Source organism: Pleurodeles waltl, chromosome 3_1 (assembly GCF_031143425.1).
Source record: "Pleurodeles waltl isolate 20211129_DDA chromosome 3_1, aPleWal1.hap1.20221129, whole genome shotgun sequence".
Taxonomy (NCBI): domain Eukaryota; kingdom Metazoa; phylum Chordata; class Amphibia; order Caudata; family Salamandridae; genus Pleurodeles; species Pleurodeles waltl.
Window position 1 is genome coordinate 1,346,642,633 of NC_090440.1, and position 17,281 is coordinate 1,346,659,913.

Below are 17,281 nucleotides of genomic sequence, written 5' to 3' on the forward strand. Positions count from 1 at the left end.
TTAACCTACAAAGAAAGAGGACACAAAACGGTGGCATCTGTACTTATGTGGGGTGCTTGCATGCTATTGGAAAATGTGAAATGAGGTGTTCTGGGGGACATGGGTAATGTAGCTTTTGTTTTATTAAATGTGATTGGCTGCTGAATTTGGAAGTCAAGAATAGAGAGACATAATCGTCACCTATGTGTCCTTAACAGAATTGAAAATTATTGACACAAAAGCTAGAAAAACGTTCATTCCATCATATTGCTTATTCACAGTGCTCCGCTGTCAGACAAAGACCATGTTTGTCCTCGCCTTCTTTTAGAGGGCGCAGAATATCTTAATGCAGTATTTTCTGAGCCAGGTTTTGCACTGTACATAGAAATGCGAAGTATCCTAAACATGCTCTCCTCAGCAGCATGGCGCACACAGCTGCCAACTGTTATTAAATGAGTTCGCGTTCTAGCCGAAGTTAAGAACTCTATGCCCGGAAGGTGGAACTACTGCCGTGGGCTCGCCTTAACCCGGATGTTCCTTGAACGTGGGCGGATGTTTTTACCGCCTGCACCAAAATGGCGATTTACAGTGTTTTTCTGGTCAATAAGGCTGGGGGACTCATTTACCAGCTCGACCACTTTCTTCCCCGCTCCGAAACAGAAAAGACATTCAGTTTCCCTCTGGAGCTCGTGCTCAAGGTGCACGACGAGCGGGTGCTAGTGTCCTTTGGGCAGAGAGATGGGATCCGAGGTGAGTAGACCAAGAAGAAGAGGAACCATAGAATTAATTCTCTACATTTATTGTGTTGGGTCAAAACCTTCTATTACCAGCTCAGCGTTATTTTCTCTAGAAAGTAAATGTTTTTCTTGTCTAGCTTGAGCATGGTAAGATGCACGCGCGCACGATCACACTCAAACGTCCACATTTAAAGAGTGACCTTACCTGGGACTTTGACTTCCTGTTACCCATCTCTGCTGCAGAGTCCACTTTATGACCTATCTTGGCACTATCGGGACATGTACAGTGGCTTGCACAAATACCTTCTAGTCGGGGTATCAGCAGATCTAGTGGTAATGTTGAGCACACTAGCTCTGTTCATAGACTATGATTGCACATAGTACATCGAGATTTCGGCGTTTGGAACATTCAATCACAGAACTAGCTCACTGACACTTTGTGCGTGTTTGATTGAAAGGAGCCTATGACCTTCAGGGTACTCGCTGCTCTGTGCTGCCTGTGTTTACTGTCCCGTTTCCGCACGCTCCCGCCGTTAACGGAATGGTGCTGCAAATCTTTGCAGCTGTAGCATAAGCCCACTGCTTTTTCCGCACGCTCCCCAATTGCACATCTAATTCCGTGGGTTTTGACCCTTTCAGGTGCATGTTACACATATTTACAGCTGGTGTTATTAGCCCAGTGCCCTTTTTCCTCCCACTTTTGATACTGCCACTTTGGTGAAATATTTGTCATGCAAAGTACATTTTAAATGTGCTGTCGGAAGAAAACAGAGAACAGGTAAGATCGAAAACGCTCGTATACCGATGCAGAGGCTACAACCCGCGCATTTGTCAGTTAATTTGACAGGATGTCTCATCACGAATTTAACACCCTTAACAGGGAGTCATAAACATTCCCGTATGTACGTGTCCGTATACTACCGATGATCTAGTCTGTTGAGGATTTTTGAGCATTCATTTTTTGAACAACATCAACAGCGTGCAGAACGTATATTTACACTCCATTACACTGTATGCACTGATATTGCGCTATTTTTGCAACAAATTTCCTATGACACACGGAAGTGTGTTTTCCCATCTCTTGTTTACTAGGTCTCTATTTAGGCCTGGCAGCCATAAAAAAACGGAAGTCTTTAAGTCTTCTCCCTGCACTGTTTGTTATTATGCAGCACACAGTGTAGCAGAATCAGGTTTGTTTATTTCCATTGACCTTGTTCTTGCTGTATTCGGATATCCTAGCTTGATCACAAAACTGTATCTTTTCTCAGGAGCCTTCTGTTAGTTCTCTGTGCCCTCTTGATTCTTAATAGGAACTAATCATGTATCTAGTTTGTTTTGCCGTCCCCAGATAACATTAGCACAGAGTAGGCAGAATCAGTATTCAGGTAGTGGGATAGTATTTAGGTGCATCATCCGATAACATTAGCACAGAGTAGGCAGAATCAGTATTCAGGTAGTGGGATAGTTGATATAAAGTCGAATACAGCGCACTATTCTCAGAAGTCAGACTTTATTTGAATCTCCACTGCTTCAATTCTTCCTGCCCTCTACACAACTTACTTGTTCACCTTCCTCTCACAGCTTCACCAACATTCTAATCCACCCTCCTGTTCTCAACAGTCCAAATCTACCATTCCAGAAATAGGGGAGAAGGATCTACCATTATTAATAAACTATAATTTCTAACCATTACTACATTCCCTCTAAATTATAGGTTCCCCATAATTTACAACTATATTACAACAATAGTATTTAGGTGCATCACCGGGTGCCTGTGACATATTGTTTGGGGTCAAGGGCAACAAGTTTACATATTTATTTTGTCCTTGGGACAAGTAGGCTCAACCCCATGCAGCCCAAACCCTTTTGCTGCTGACAGTTTACAGAGAAGGGAAGTGTCTGCTTTTGAAGTAATATGTGTGCCCCTTCAAAATGCTGTTCGAACTTGTATTTACGGTTCACTAATGAAAAGCCTTCATTATTAGGGTGAGTGCTGTTAAAAAATGTTTTACGGTCACACTGCCCTACTGGCAGTGATTCCAGTAAAAAAAAAAAAGAAAAGTGTGCACACATGTTTGAAAAGTTTAACAATATGAGGCTAAGTATAATGCTCTCAGAATGCTTTCTGATTAGATGTAAATGTTTGCAGAAGCTTGTAAGCAAGAGTTATGATTCTTTGGCTTTCAAAATAAAATGTCCAGAAAAAAATGCAAGTAGGAAATTTTAGGAGCTATTTCTTTGAAGCGTCACTTAGTTAAATGTGTTGATGCATGCTAGTATTTCCAAAAAATATTCCTAATGGAAAAATCAGTGTAACCATTTTCAACAAGATTATGGGAAGCAAGAAAATAAACATGCACTGGCAAAGCCAACCGATCTAACATTTTTTTGGGGTGAGTCTTTTGGTTTCGCCAATGCGTGTCTTGTTTTGACATGGCTTTTGTAACACTTTATTGTGGTGGGAGCTGCCACAAAGAAGGGGAAAAACAGATACACCTTCACAGCAAATAGCCCATAATAATCCCTTGGTGTTTTCAAACAATGTCACTTGATTTGCAGGTCCACAATGTAGAGAGGCTATATAGTCATGATAGTTTCTCTGCTCCTGTTTTAATGCATATACACCATGATCATGATTGTTTAATAAAGGCTGGTATCCATTGGTAGCAGGAGATGTTTGTGAAGACAGGGGTTTAACTCCAATAGACCGTCCTTGTCCTTAATGGTGGTGCCGACGCACGAGAGAGGTCACTCATCTTCTTCAGGGCACACAACAAGTTGTAAAATTATATAGAACCTTCCTAGGAGAAGTAAGGGCATTTATAGGCTCTGTACCTGTACTATAAAGTATTAGCATTAGAGCTGATGGCGTGACAAAAAGTAAAATTAAAAAAAAGAAGAAAAGAAAAAGGAAAAATAAAGAAAGGAAGATATAAAGACTATACTTGGTGGCTCCATCCCCAAAGGTTGTCCAAGATATCATGCAAAACGTTTTCCACTTCATGGATAGATGTCCAGAGATGTGACTCCATGTACATGGTACACACGAAAGTACGGGGTTCTCTAGAAGCGGACGTCGCGGATATTAGCGTAGTCCTAGGTTGTATGTATTCCTATTTGGAAGGGTAACGTCAGTGGAATGTCAGTTGGAAATTACCGAGTGGAACAGCGAGGGGAGGGAAGAAGGGAATTTCCTTTTACGGACTAGGTGGTCTCACACACTATATAGTGTCATGCTTCATCATTTGACCACCTAGACCCACCCAGGTAGGACAGTGCCACCTGGGCGGACTCAACCTCACTGTTAAAGGAACAGGAGGGAGTGCGTAAATAAACTTGTTTCTGGAAAGATCGGGATCCAGCTAATCTACTGAAAAACTAAAAACACCTAAGCAGACACCTGTGAAGAGCAACAAATTTAATGGTGGTGTCTGTTTGGTGTAGTTAAAAAGGGGGGTTGGGACACCTCTGTGAGGACAAGGACTCACAGGGTCACCTAACTAATTACTAGCCAACATGTTTCTGCCCTCAAAAGTGAGCCAATGAAGGTCTCGGGGCATTCGTCAGGGCCTAGGATCCCTACGTCTCACGTTGGAGGAAAATACTCTATGGGGAAATCAAAGAGTGAGAAAATGAAAAAAGAATGATCTACATTACCCAAGGAATTACCTTGAGGCGGCCCTTTTCTTAGAGGCAGCTAGCCTCTGGTATCCAGGAGGGGGAGTGTCCCCTTATAGTCACACATACATCAAAAGGGACGCTCGCCGTGCGCCTACTTCGTCCTCTCCTTGGACCGCTTGTGACAGAGGTCCAAGGAGAGGACGAAGTAGGCGCACGGCGAGCGTCCCTTTTGATGTATGTGTGACTATAAGGGGACACTCCCCCTCCTGGATACCAGAGGCTAGCTGCCTCTAAGAAAAGGGCCGCCTCAAGGTAATTCCTTGGGTAATGTAGATCATTCTTTTTTCATTTTCTCACTCTTTGATTTCCCCATAGAGTATTTTCCTCCAACGTGAGACGTAGGGATCCTAGGCCCTGACGAATGCCCCGAGACCTTCATTGGCTCACTTTTGAGGGCAGAAACATGTTGGCTAGTAATTAGTTAGGTGACCCTGTGAGTCCTTGTCCTCACAGAGGTGTCCCAACCCCCCTTTTTAACTACACCAAACAGACACCACCATTAAATTTGTTGCTCTTCACAGGTGTCTGCTTAGGTGTTTTTAGTTTTTCAGTAGATTAGCTGGATCCCGATCTTTCCAGAAACAAGTTTATTTACGCACTCCCTCCTGTTCCTTTAACAGTGAGGTTGAGTCCGCCCAGGTGGCACTGTCCTACCTGGGTGGGTCTAGGTGGTCAAATGATGAAGCATGACACTATATAGTGTGTGAGACCACCTAGTCCGTAAAAGGAAATTCCCTTCTTCCCTCCCCTCGCTGTTCCACTCGGTAATTTCCAACTGACATTCCACTGACGTTACCCTTCCAAATAGGAATACATACAACCTAGGACTACGCTAATATCCGCGACGTCCGCTTCTAGAGAACCCCGTACTTTCGTGTGTACTTTGAATTATAGGGAGCTAAGTACGGAGTGTTCCTCCATAGTTATCCCCCCTCCTCCCTCTTCCTCTCTCCATGTGTAATGACTCCATGTACATGGGCATGCATTATCAGTTTGTCTAGTGCTCCCACACCTGCCATTACGTGTTGCTATTTATCACTGCATCAAGCTGCTACCCTGCCAGCTTTCAATAGTGAAAATAGCCATTAGCCTCATGCAATATGGTTTAGAGACAACCAAAGTGGTACTAGCTAATTTGCATGGTGATGTTCCCATCAAGTGTGGACTGCAGTGTATAAAAAACAAATGCTCCTTACTACTGTATAGGAGAGTCAAAGGGATATATTGGTAGATGCCTTACCTTGGGGACACAGTACCCCGTAACATTGAAGTTTAACACTGTTTCCGAATCATCAATCCATGGGCTAATGCTAAGGTAACATTTTAGGGTGCAAGAATTGTGGTGGACACTATCCCACAATGTCAAGGCAGCAATGGAACTTAAGACAGAGAATGATGTATACGCTATTTCTATAGTGCAATCCTAGCTAAAAGACTGTGGAGTGCTGTACATGGTCAAAGACAAGCTTAAAGTCAACAAGTAATAGGAGAGGAAGCAGGACTTTGGACAGTCATTGTTGTGTAGTTTTCAATTTTTTCCTAAATTGGAGCAGCAATAGGCAAGTCCTGATAACAAGTATGACAGAGCCAGAATACACCCTTACACAAAGATCTGTACAGTTGTTGCTTTATCCCACTGCCCCTTTTCAGTACACTCACATTGGCATATTTTGGGGTTTCGAACGTTATCTGCATGGTGCACTCCATACTGCATCCTGTGCATGATCCTACCAGCACCTTTAGAACAATCTATTGTTTCAAGACCTTAGAAGCTTTTATGCCTTGTCTTGAGAGCGTCTGTAATTTGTCAAACTCACTTCACATAATGGCCCGTATCTCAAAGAGCCTGTAAATTAGACTGTCTGTATACGCATAGGTGCTATCGTTATCAAATCCCAAGAGCTTAACACCCTGCAAACAAACTTTAAATGATTTCAGTTGAGGGCCTTCTGCTGTCTGCCCTCAGTGGTCACTGCATTTCTTAATATGTATATACATGTGTTATGATAACAGGTAAAAGGTTATGGCATACTGCCAAAATTCACCCAACTTACTGAGCCTTTACAAAAGCACTGTAAATCCTCTTCTTGGTTCAGCTTCTGAGAAGACATTTTCCTGTTCCACTCCATGGATTCTTGTGATCTGCTTCAGTGATCAGCTTCTTGTATGTGGCCACCCTGTTTATTTTTTGTGAAGTGTTCTTTTTACTTTCAGCAAGCTTGTTTGCTATATAATTACCTGAAAAAGGTGTTCTCAAAACTGATGGAGTCCATGCAACCTAATTTCTTAAATGCCCTGTTTTTGCCCAAGCAGTTAGGGCATAGGCTAGTGGGTATTAAGGACTGAACTTGGTATGTATGGTTTATGTAAATATAATATATTAGTTTGTTCAATTTTAGAGGTTTCCTGGCATTGTTTTATAGAACTAAGAATTTTGGAACATGCTATTTGCACAGACAGAGGCATGTCAGCTGATTGTGACAGTGAAGGTTAAAATGTATATTATGCTATCAAAAGCACATTCAAAGTGATTATTTAGCTTATTAAACTTTAGCTAGTTTCTATTATGATGAATCTCTTCTAATGAATCAGTTGAAGGGAGTTTGCTGCTTGCTGTTATCATTGATGTTCGAGAAGTGGAACAACATACGTCCGCTGCTAAAGACTGCATAAAATGCACCGGCTTTGCCCGTGAGTGTGACGCAGGTTGTCATGGGAAATGTACTGTCACGGTGGCAATGTATACTGTTTCGCATTAAGCATTATCGAGTAAATCGTGTTTACATGGAGCACTAAATGTTTTGAAAGAAGGTGCCCCCGTCCCCTTTTTGTGGACTTTTGATTTGCCGAATGCATTTATAATAATTTTATTACTGGAACTCTCCACCATTGTTTAGTTAGCTAATTGAAGAACCTGAAGATGGGAATAGTGCACGGATTTCAAGGTAGCAGTTATGACGAGGTGTGTGTGCCTAAAGCATTTTAATGTCAGACGTAAGTGATAGTATTTTCATAAACTGCACTTACTCGAGGTCTTGTTTCTTTGGCCATGTGTGTGCAAGGAATATTTACTTCGGGATATCGGTGCAACGTTCAGCGGGTCTGTTCCTACAAGCTTCAGTTGCATTGAGCAGTGACGGGGATTGCATCTGGAGAGGTGGCTCTCAATATATAAAACTAGTGTCGCCACTGTGTCTGCCTCGTTCCTGTCCTTACCAGCCCTGTCACCCTACAACCCACCTGTTTACTAAACGTACTCAAGTAAACTTCTGATGGGCAGACTTTTTTCCCAGTTGGTTATGTAGCCACCTGAGGTCTAATCCTGATCCTGTATATGGCTCAACTACTCACTAGTAATCTTCATTACTCCTAGTCCTACTCTTCCTTGTCCCAGTCATTAAGTATAAGGTGAACCCCATCTCTGAGACAGGAAAACATCAGGTGCACTGAGAACACAAGCCCCGCTCAGCCTAACCTGAAGTCATAATGGTATTGGCATTCCCAGCCACTGTTTCCGCAGATGCCGTAGCAGAAGATGAAGGGGGTTATTACAACTTTGGAGGAAGTGTTAATCCGTCCCAAAAGTGACGGATATACCACCAGCCGTATTACGAGTCCATTATATCCTATGGAACTCTTAATACGGCTGGTGGTATATCCGTCACTTTTGGGATGGATTAACACCTCCTCCAAAGTTGTAATAACCCCCGAAGTCTTATCCATTACTATACAGGCTGACAAATGACGGTGAACTTCCTTGCAGGAGCTTCCTGAAGAAACAGCAGGGCCAATAATGGAGAATGAAGACGGACCACCCTCATTACAGGAAGGAAGTGTTTGCCTAAGTCCATCCTCATCCTGGCTCCCATGAAGGTCATGTCGTTGGATGACTTGAGTTGACAGTTTGGTACATTAAGAAGCAATCCATATCTTTTCAGGAAGGACCTTGTAGTTTCTGAGAGTTGTAAAGTTTTGACACCCATTGAATGCTGGATTAGCCAGCCTAGATAGGGATAGATAGAACTCCTTGGAGATGAAAATGAGCCACAATCAGAGTCCTCGCCTTTGTAAAGGCTTCTTGGGGTTGAATGAAGTCCAAAGGGGAGAACCTTGAACTGCCAATGCTGACTCGAAGTACAGAACCCCAGGAACTTCTGGTTGCAACTTGCAATAGGAATGTAGAAATAGGTGTCCATCCTGTAAACTATAACCATGAAGTAATTCATTGGGGAAAACGAACAGAATACTTCCTTGAAGAGTCCTCATTTTGAATAGGGTGTTTCTCTGCCATTTTTAGGTTTTGCTTATAAAGTACAGGTGTTGTCACCACCAGATCTTGTGTTTAAAATAATGGGATTACAGACTGCCCCTTACATGCTTTCGGTTGGCTTTGATGTCACTCTCATTTCCTTGCTTCTTATTGGGCAGTGGTTCTCAGTTTTAATTTATATTCCTCTGTTTGGCCGATGTGTGGAGCATGGACCAAGCACTGATAAATTGCTTCATATGTGTCCTTTCAACAATGGCTCTCAGATTGAGGTACTTTTTATTTTTTGGCAGATTCTCACGTTGTTGCTGCTTTTCTTTCCAGCTCCCCAATCTCTCCTCCTCCTCCTTCCTCATCGTTGCTGGAGCATTGATGTTGCTTTAAGTGTTTGAAACTCTTCTTTCACTTTTACAAAACTTTAATCTAATATATACAATAACATTGATTAAATTAATACATCAAGACTTATGTTTGTTGTGTAAAACAGATGTGGTATGTTGTACCTTAAAATGCCACCTGTTTGTTTCAGCATATTGATTGCTATTGCATATTGCAGCCAGTAAGTTCAGTCAGTGTCTGGCATTCCTACTAAGCTCCTTGGCTGGCACTGCACTCAAAGTGTCTATTGAATGTGTCACTGCAACCCATGGGGTTCAGCTGAAATGCAGAGCATTTTCCCGAGACCTGTACTTTAAATCATAGGAGCAGAACATAATCGTTTACTGTATGTAGCGTTTGCTTATTTAAGGCTTGTGTTCCCTTCAAGTGTAGCATACTCTTCTTGTGACGGCATAAGAGTACCTGGACCTTTCAGTTCTTACCTGCTGTAACATTTATATGACAATTTATAGTACACGCCACCAGCTGAGCTTTCTTCACACTTCAGTTATTATTCTTGTTGATTTTACCTTACCCTGCTGTTATTTATTTTAATATATTTCTGTTTTTTTTTTTTCTTCAAAGAGCTGCTCATCATATTGCTTTCTTTCTAACTTTGCTTGTCACCATGCTGCATAGTCACGCTGCTGTACAATGTAGCTAAAAGACATTAGCAAAGACAATCGCTTTTATATAGGCAAGACATATTGGCTTTTCCAGGGCTTGTTCACCTTCCTGTGATCTATGCCCATTTGATAGCCTCCATCCACCTTGGGTACCTCAAAGATTATGGAGAAGATTCCCTACCCTTAATCCGACCATGACAATGGGATGATTGCAGTTTTCTCCATTAAGGCTTGAACTCCTTCTTTCTCTCAAGAAATATTTCTGGGACCCTGCTCAGACAATGTCCAGGGCCCCCTCACCTGAAGTCGATGCTTGCCACTTGTTCCGAAACGAATTAGTTCGACCACCAATCTGAAAACTTTGGCCTGTGTGTCTGGGACCAGGAATAATCAAGAACGATGTTGTTTTGTAAAATAGTCCGGTCCCCAAAAAATGTCCAACAACAAAGTTTTTCTTTTCTCTCACCCTTTCCGAACCGACCTACTTATAAACGTACTTGATTAAAAGCATGCTTCATAAATAGCTCAGGGAAACCTTCGATACCTCTACTCACTGCAGTGGTCCAAAACGAAGGGCGATCCATGTGCATGAAACACACGTTTGCCCTCCAACTGAAACGGGAAGTGTAATCGGGAACACTGCAAGTTTTCACATATGGAGAGAGCGCTTCCAGTACGGCCAGACTTAGAATGCTGAAAGGAAAAAACAAGAGGATGCCAGCCTTGTTATGGCACCCAGTTTATGGTGGGTGGGGCTTGCAATCTCAGTGCTTTTGATGTTTTCCCGATTCGGAGGCGGGATTCATTCTACAAGTAATGACAGTGACGAGGGACTGTAGATGTAATCAAAATTTCATTCTGGAAACAAAGATGCACTTTCTAATGCCTTTAGATTGCCAACCGGGCCTTACACGAATTTGCATGAGGAATGAAAGCACGTTTTTTTTAATCAATTAAACAAAAAAATATCTCCTTCAGAAAATAAATGCAGTATTGACATGTCAGAGACTCTCATAAAAAGCAGGCAGTTTTCCCTTCTATTTTATATTTTATTATGCTTGAAATACTAGATTCCAAGTTCAGAATATGAAAAGCCCTTTCATTGACAGGATGGGCTTGGTAAATCTAATTTGTGTTACTCTTCGGATCTAGTTCTACAATGGGTCGTAAGTAAATCAAGATATAATCAATCTGCAATTTGTTGGAACTTGATAAACATATGTAAGATGTGCTTGAGCACCAACCAAAGTGTTCTTTGCCTCTAAAACATCTATTCGTTTGATTTCTCTCACAGAGCTATAAAATGACATGTTCTGTGCACAGTATTTCCATATAAATTGGAATCGGTGTAACCTGAGTCATAGAGATTGAGACTTTTTGTTTTTGTTGAACAACACGAGTATTCAACGAGAAATACTGCAAGTAGTCACAAACTAATGGTACCTAGGTCAGTGTCAGATCGGGTGGATAGATAAGTGACTGTAGTTTGATAGGTGGCAAATGATAACCGTATCAAATCAAATATTATTAGAGGTGGCCCATATGCTGGGTGAGGGCTCATGAGGACAGTGCCCATCATTACGTTCCTGCAAGGGGAGTGCGCTTTGAATACGTGGAGTGCAGAAATTGCTTGAAAGACAGCTGGAAACAGGTTCCAGCTTAAGTGCACTGACTTGACGGACTGTAACTCCGATGCAGCAAGATAGGGGCGTTTGTGGGAAAACTTTTAAGAGCTGCAGCATGTGCAGAGGCTGATTTTGGCTTGCGTCTAATCCTCTTGACTGCAGTAGTCACAGTGAGTGTTAAGTTATTAGAGACATTATTACGTTTCACCAGAAATATCATTTGATGCCATGAACTGACTGTAGCCCATGGCGTGCTCTGAGGGAGGGTCTAAACAACACTATTATCAGTATGTGTACTCCAAAAAAAGAGTCCAGACTCTTTCTAAATGCCCTATTATTGGCGATTATGGGTTACCAAGAAGGTGTGGACCCCTTAAGTTGACCTCTGTAAATTAAGTTTAGTAGCAAAATATTGGTAAACCCATGCTTCATTTGATTAGTTCATGTCTTCAGTATTCCAGTTTTGGTTATAGTGAATACATCCAGTCCATTCAATAAATCCAATGAGAGTTTATTTTAAACTGCATGGATAACAGAGAGCCAGTTCAACATACATAGGTAATGAGCAAACGCTGACACGTGTTTCACCCCCCAGTAGTGTTTAAACCTGGGGCTTTCTCAAGGCTGTACAGGTGTTCTTATAGTAGATTCATGTGAGACCACATTAACATATAAGTTGATCAAGGACCACATCCGGGAAGATTCACAGGATAAATTTCTGGAGAGAGACACTGCAGTAGTCACAGTGAGTGTAATTAAGTTATTAGAGACATTATTACGTTTCACCAGAAATATCATTTCATGCCATGAACTGACTGTAGCCTATGGCGCGCTCTGAGGGAGGTTCTGAACAACACTATTATCAGTATAAAGGCCCAGAATGTGTCTTATGTTACTTCTTGAAAAACGAGAGACAATTCATCATTACACTGTCCCTCATTAGATGTTCCTTTCTTTAGTAGCATCTTGGTAAATAATTTTTCAGTTCATATAGTAATATCGATTGAATTCTTCAACTACTGTCATTACTCTTTATTTGTTTCTTCAAATATTTCAAAATACAGTCACAGCCAATTCACTTCATTCCACTGAAGGCAACTTCCTCAGGGCTCATCATATACTAATGCTTAGTCGTTTATTATGTCATTGATTATTTATGTTTCCCATGGACTTCTCATTCGTGCCCTTGATGTTAGTGGCATCAGACGTATGATCAGCTTGTCGTCTTCTTGTGGTCAAAATATTATATACCCGATATGTGTAGGCCATGCAACAAATAATCTGCACATGGTGTTGTGTGGCATCTTGGTCTAACGGTGTGCCTAACAAGCGAATTCCATGAAACACAGGAATAATTAACATTAGAAGTCACAGAGCATTAGTATATGAGCCCTGAGGAAGTTCCCTCCATTGGAACGAAACACGTTGTCTGTCACTGTATTTTGAAGTATTTGATTATGTGGATAAATTATTGCTTTAAAGAATAAAGGAAGTAGTTGAAGAATCCAGTCTTCCTACATAACCTTTTTCCACCAAGACGCTACAAAAGGAAGGAACATCTAATGAGGGACAATGTAATGATGAAGTGCCATTCTTGTTATTTAAGAAAGTCAACTGTTTTTGAGTCTTTGTAATGGTTGATCCAGGAAGGTGGTCACTGGTAAACTACAGTACTATGCCGTGACTCATTGATGCGCCATATTTGCCAGAATAGCCTCTTGTAAAGTGTCTTATGTCTGATAAATGTATGAGATTGTCTGTGGCATGGACACATAACCAAGTGAGTTTTTAATTTGCTGTCTTCCCCTTTGTTCCACCTCCTCACGGTGCAGTTGGCCACAGCGTGTTGTCCATTAACGGTGCAGATGTCAGTGGGAAATATACGGCTGATGGAAAGGAGGTGTTGGAATACCTGAGCAATCCCGCTAACTACCCCGTTTCCATCCGGTTCGGGAGGCCCCGTCTCAGCTCCAATGAGAAGCTCATGCTGGCATCTATGTTCCACTCGTGAGTAGCGCTTCAGTGTCATCCAGTGGGTCGTTGATTCATGATCCCCCGTCTGCTCTACAGGTTGGGTTCTGTCACTCCTTTAAGAGCATACATTCTCTTACCTGGGGATCCAGACGTCGTTCGGTGATGTTTTTGCGTACAGAATGTTTCAGGTGATCCTTAACAATCCTCTGTGTTTAATCAAACATTGAACGAAGAAACAGTAGCCCTTGTGCAATCACATGAGTAAAGGGGGTGGGTGTTTGCGCACCCTTTAGCTTCTGATTGGAAAGCATATGTTGTGCCTTTATGCAAACAGAAAATAATTGTTATTTTATCTGCATGCAGAAAGTTGCTGTTGAAAATCTGGCCATTGTCACTATTTCCAAATTCTCAAGTATCGTTGTATGAATTTTGTTCTGTGAAGTAGCTGCTAGCTGTCGTCATAGCTTCACGTGTCCTTCCGACACTGCCTTCTTCTACTGCTGTTTCCTTTCTCCTCAGCTCAGTCTGTCTCTTTTGTTGACCTACTGCCTTCAACTCAGTTAACTTCATTCAAACTGCGCCTACCGAGCAGCATTTTAGTCGTTTGCAGCACTAATGTAGACTGATAACGGTAAATCTTTCAGGAATGCAGTGTTGTTTGGTTTGTTGAAGGGACTATTAGCTCTAGGCAGGGAAGTTAACATGCTGCGATAGAACGCACACAAAAGGCAGGATGGCCCAGTTTAAGTTGTCACGATGGACTTTACACCCGTTATTAGGCGGCCTGCGTAGCGCCGCACACCCCAGCGCATCATCCACCGTTAATCTGCTATCCTGGTTTTGATTTCCCACAGATTGTTTGCCATTGGATCTCAACTGTCTCCTGAGCTGGGAAGCTCCGGCATCGAAATGTTGGAGACCGACACCTTTAAACTGCACTGCTTCCAGACTCTCACCGGTGAGTGTTTCTCTACGGGGCCTAGTGTGCTTCCGTTCTCCTAAGTGCTCTTGGATTCGACTCTCAAAACACGGACAGGTATTGTTCCTCTTCAGAAAGCGAATAGCAAAGAGAGACACCCAAAGGTCGCCGTGTCACAGGCAGCATCGCAGTCACCTCTTCAAATTATTTAAACTATCGTGCGTTCAATTCTGATTTTTGAGTACCGCTCCACATACGTGTGTATTCGCAGTTGTACTGGAACAGAAGGATGAAAAAAAACACTTTTTGCGGTCTGCAAAATTTAACTTGGGGACCTGTGAATTCTTGCTTCGTGTAAGGCAATCTTTTTCATTTATATAGGGTTTGGTATGGTGTTGCATTTTGCTTGTTGGAAACACTTAAACCAAAGTGGACTAATTCGACCAGGATTGTAAAGATAATGCATCTTCTACTTTCAGTATTGATTAGGGTTGTATGAGTGTCTCTCTCTCTCTCTCTCTCTCTCTCTCTCTCTCTCTCTCTCTCTCTCATATGCAGACTAGGTATGGCACAAAGCACTTTTGCTTCGTTTCTCGCGATCAGTATTTGTGTTTACTCTGAAATGCTGCCTTTCTTACTCCCTAGTAAAGTATCCCTATTATCATCAAATTGAAGGTTTTGTAACGTTTCTTTCACTTTTATCACAGGGATCAAGTTTGTAATCCTGGCTGACCCTCGACAGGCCGGGATTGACTCACTTCTCCGGAAACTCTATGAACTCTACTCAGATTACGCATTAAAAAATCCTTTCTATTCGCTGGAGATGCCAATCAGGTACGGGTGAAGCTGCCAGGAATTTTTGCAATGTGGGTGTATTCTATTTTCTTTCAACCTCAAGGCAGTGGGAATAATCTAAGTGTTTTACCCTAAAGAGCAAGGTGCTATTCCGAGCCCAACCATTGGATGGCAGGAACATGTATAACGTAGAATTCTAAAATAGCTCCATCCTGCCAAACTAACTTTCCCCAGCTATTGTTTTTAAAATAATTAATAGGTTAAAATCCGAATTGGATGTTATCCTTATCTTTTAAGGGAATCGAACTTGGAGTGCCGCCATGAGTGTTGGCATGTTAAAAGGTACAACGTTTGTCTCCCAGCCAACTTCTGGCTGTACCCAAGCATTCCCTATGATGCAACAGCCTGATGGTTTCATCCGAGTTCAACCCATGATGATAGTGCACGTAACCGCGGCCCACCAATATGAGTGTTTTTGGGAGTGGGTGTGGGGGGGGGGGGGGGGTGGCGGGGAAGAAAATCACAGGACTAATCTCCAATTTAGGGAATATGCATTCAGACGATCGCTCTAGCCGAGAGCACTCTGCACCAGGAGCAGACATTGTGCAAAATAAATGTCATAGTTTTACACGAGGAAGCTGCCTGCACTACAGAAAGTGAGGTGGGGGAACTCTGCACGTGGAGCTTCGGAATAGCCCACACTGGCTTTCTGTTAGACCTTTTGATTTGTTTCAAAATAAACGAATAACTCCCTCTCACATGGGATTTTACTATCTAAATTACCGATAACAGCCCTTGCAGAAGTAATTCTTTTCTTTATGTACGTGCAAGGAGCACCCAAGATGACTTAAAAATGGCCTTATCTACTTCACCCAAAAAAAATACGTTTTTGGGAGGCCCATTTCACCTCGTCTACTTGGTACGTTTGCTTGTTGTACAGCTGTGAAACCATCTCAAGATGCAGCTCTTGGGGTGATTTGGTTTTAGAGGCTGCTGAGAGTGTGCAGCCTCAGTGCACATATATATTTTTTTTTTTTTTTTACAGTATAATTATGTATTTGTACGTGTCCAGTGGACAAATGACTTGTGTAGTCTGTATTAGATATCACTAGTACCTGTGACTTATGTCGGAGAGATTCTATTTTAATTAGTCACTAAACCTTCAAATGTGCCTCTGTTAGTGCATGGAGAGTCTTTGCTCCCCCTTTTTAACGCCTTTTCTGCTGTCCTTCTTTCAGGTGCGAGCTGTTTGATCAGAACCTAAAGGCGGCGTTGGAAATTGCAGAAAAGGCTGGAACCTTTGGCCCTGGATCTTAAAATGTTAATCTCCCAGATTCTGCTCTCCGACGCCTTCTTGGGCAAGGAGGTTGAGCAAATAGAACTGTCCTCAGCCCGGGCTCCTCCCCCAGGACTGTGTGTAATATATTTGTATCCTTAAGAACATTTATAAATTAACTTATATTTGTCCTTGCTCGCTATTGTGCCCTGTAAATAATAAACATTTGCGTTGTAGAGCTGGCCTCTATTAATTAGACCAGTAGGGCAGAGACTGCATAGTTTTTTTCTGGAAGTCACAGGCAGTATACAACACGTTAAACCTGCATTTGCTCTGCGTAACTTGAAAACCATTACCAGGCTGCCCTCAGCAGGTAGGCTTGATGCAGATGAATTATGCATTGGCAATGTTTGTCAGATTGATAGCATTTTCACGAAGCTTCAAACCCCTCTGTGGCGTTTCCACAGCATCTTCTCAGACTAGTAGGACTTTGCCTATGTGGGAGATGAACCCAAATAATTTCCTGAACCCCCTGTATCGCAAAACCCCAATATTTGCTTTAGGCAGTTCAGCTTTGCAATCTTATTCGTTGATCTTGCAGTAAGAGAGCACCCTCCCCTTCAATCAAACACATTTACCAGTGTAAAACCATTTTAGAAACTGGCACCACTCAAGAACAAAATTAAGTTTTAAAGGTTTAATATAGAGTCATTCATAGAACATTAAAGAACTGCAAGGTGTTAGTCATAAAGACTCAATAATGCAGAATTATAGAATCATAAAGGGTCTCTGGTCAATTAATAGAAGTCTCTCTAAATTTTAAATGTCAGAGTCATGAAGAGTCCTGACAGATGTTAGTGAAAAATAAAAGTCGGACAGAGTCTCTAGCGGAAAATAAGAAATCGCCCCTGATCTTTCAAAACCCAGGGTTTTCTACACATTATATGCATTCTAATTAATAACACTGCAAACTCAGCATGGTTTGATCATGGTTAGATTGCATTGGCAAATCACAAACAATTAT

At 42.0% G+C, this 17,281-nt stretch overlaps 1 protein-coding gene across 1 annotated transcript; it reads left to right on the top strand.

Annotated features, from left to right (window-relative positions):
* Nucleotides 1-503: 503 nt before the first annotated feature.
* TRAPPC4 (trafficking protein particle complex subunit 4) lies at nt 504-16,495 on the top strand. The gene is made up of 5 exons (XM_069224799.1): nt 504-729; nt 13,126-13,300; nt 14,122-14,225; nt 14,894-15,020; nt 16,220-16,495. The coding sequence occupies exons 1-5, from the start codon at nt 555-557 to the stop codon at nt 16,296-16,298; spliced, it is 660 nt and encodes a 219-aa protein (XP_069080900.1). The 5' UTR covers nt 504-554; the 3' UTR covers nt 16,299-16,495.
* Nucleotides 16,496-17,281: the final 786 nt, after the last annotated feature.

What these genes read in the sequence shown, in the direction of transcription:
- TRAPPC4 (XM_069224799.1), top strand. Translation starts at nt 555, where the DNA reads ATGGCGATTTACAGTGTTTTTCTGGTCAATAAGGCTGGGGGACTCATT. An exon ending in GCAGAGAGATGGGATCCGAG is followed by an intron (nt 730 to 13,125) that starts GTGAGTAGACCA and finishes CTCACGGTGCAG; the next exon opens with TTGGCCACAGCGTGTTGTCC. An exon ending in CTGGCATCTATGTTCCACTC is followed by an intron (nt 13,301 to 14,121) that starts GTGAGTAGCGCT and finishes GATTTCCCACAG; the next exon opens with ATTGTTTGCCATTGGATCTC.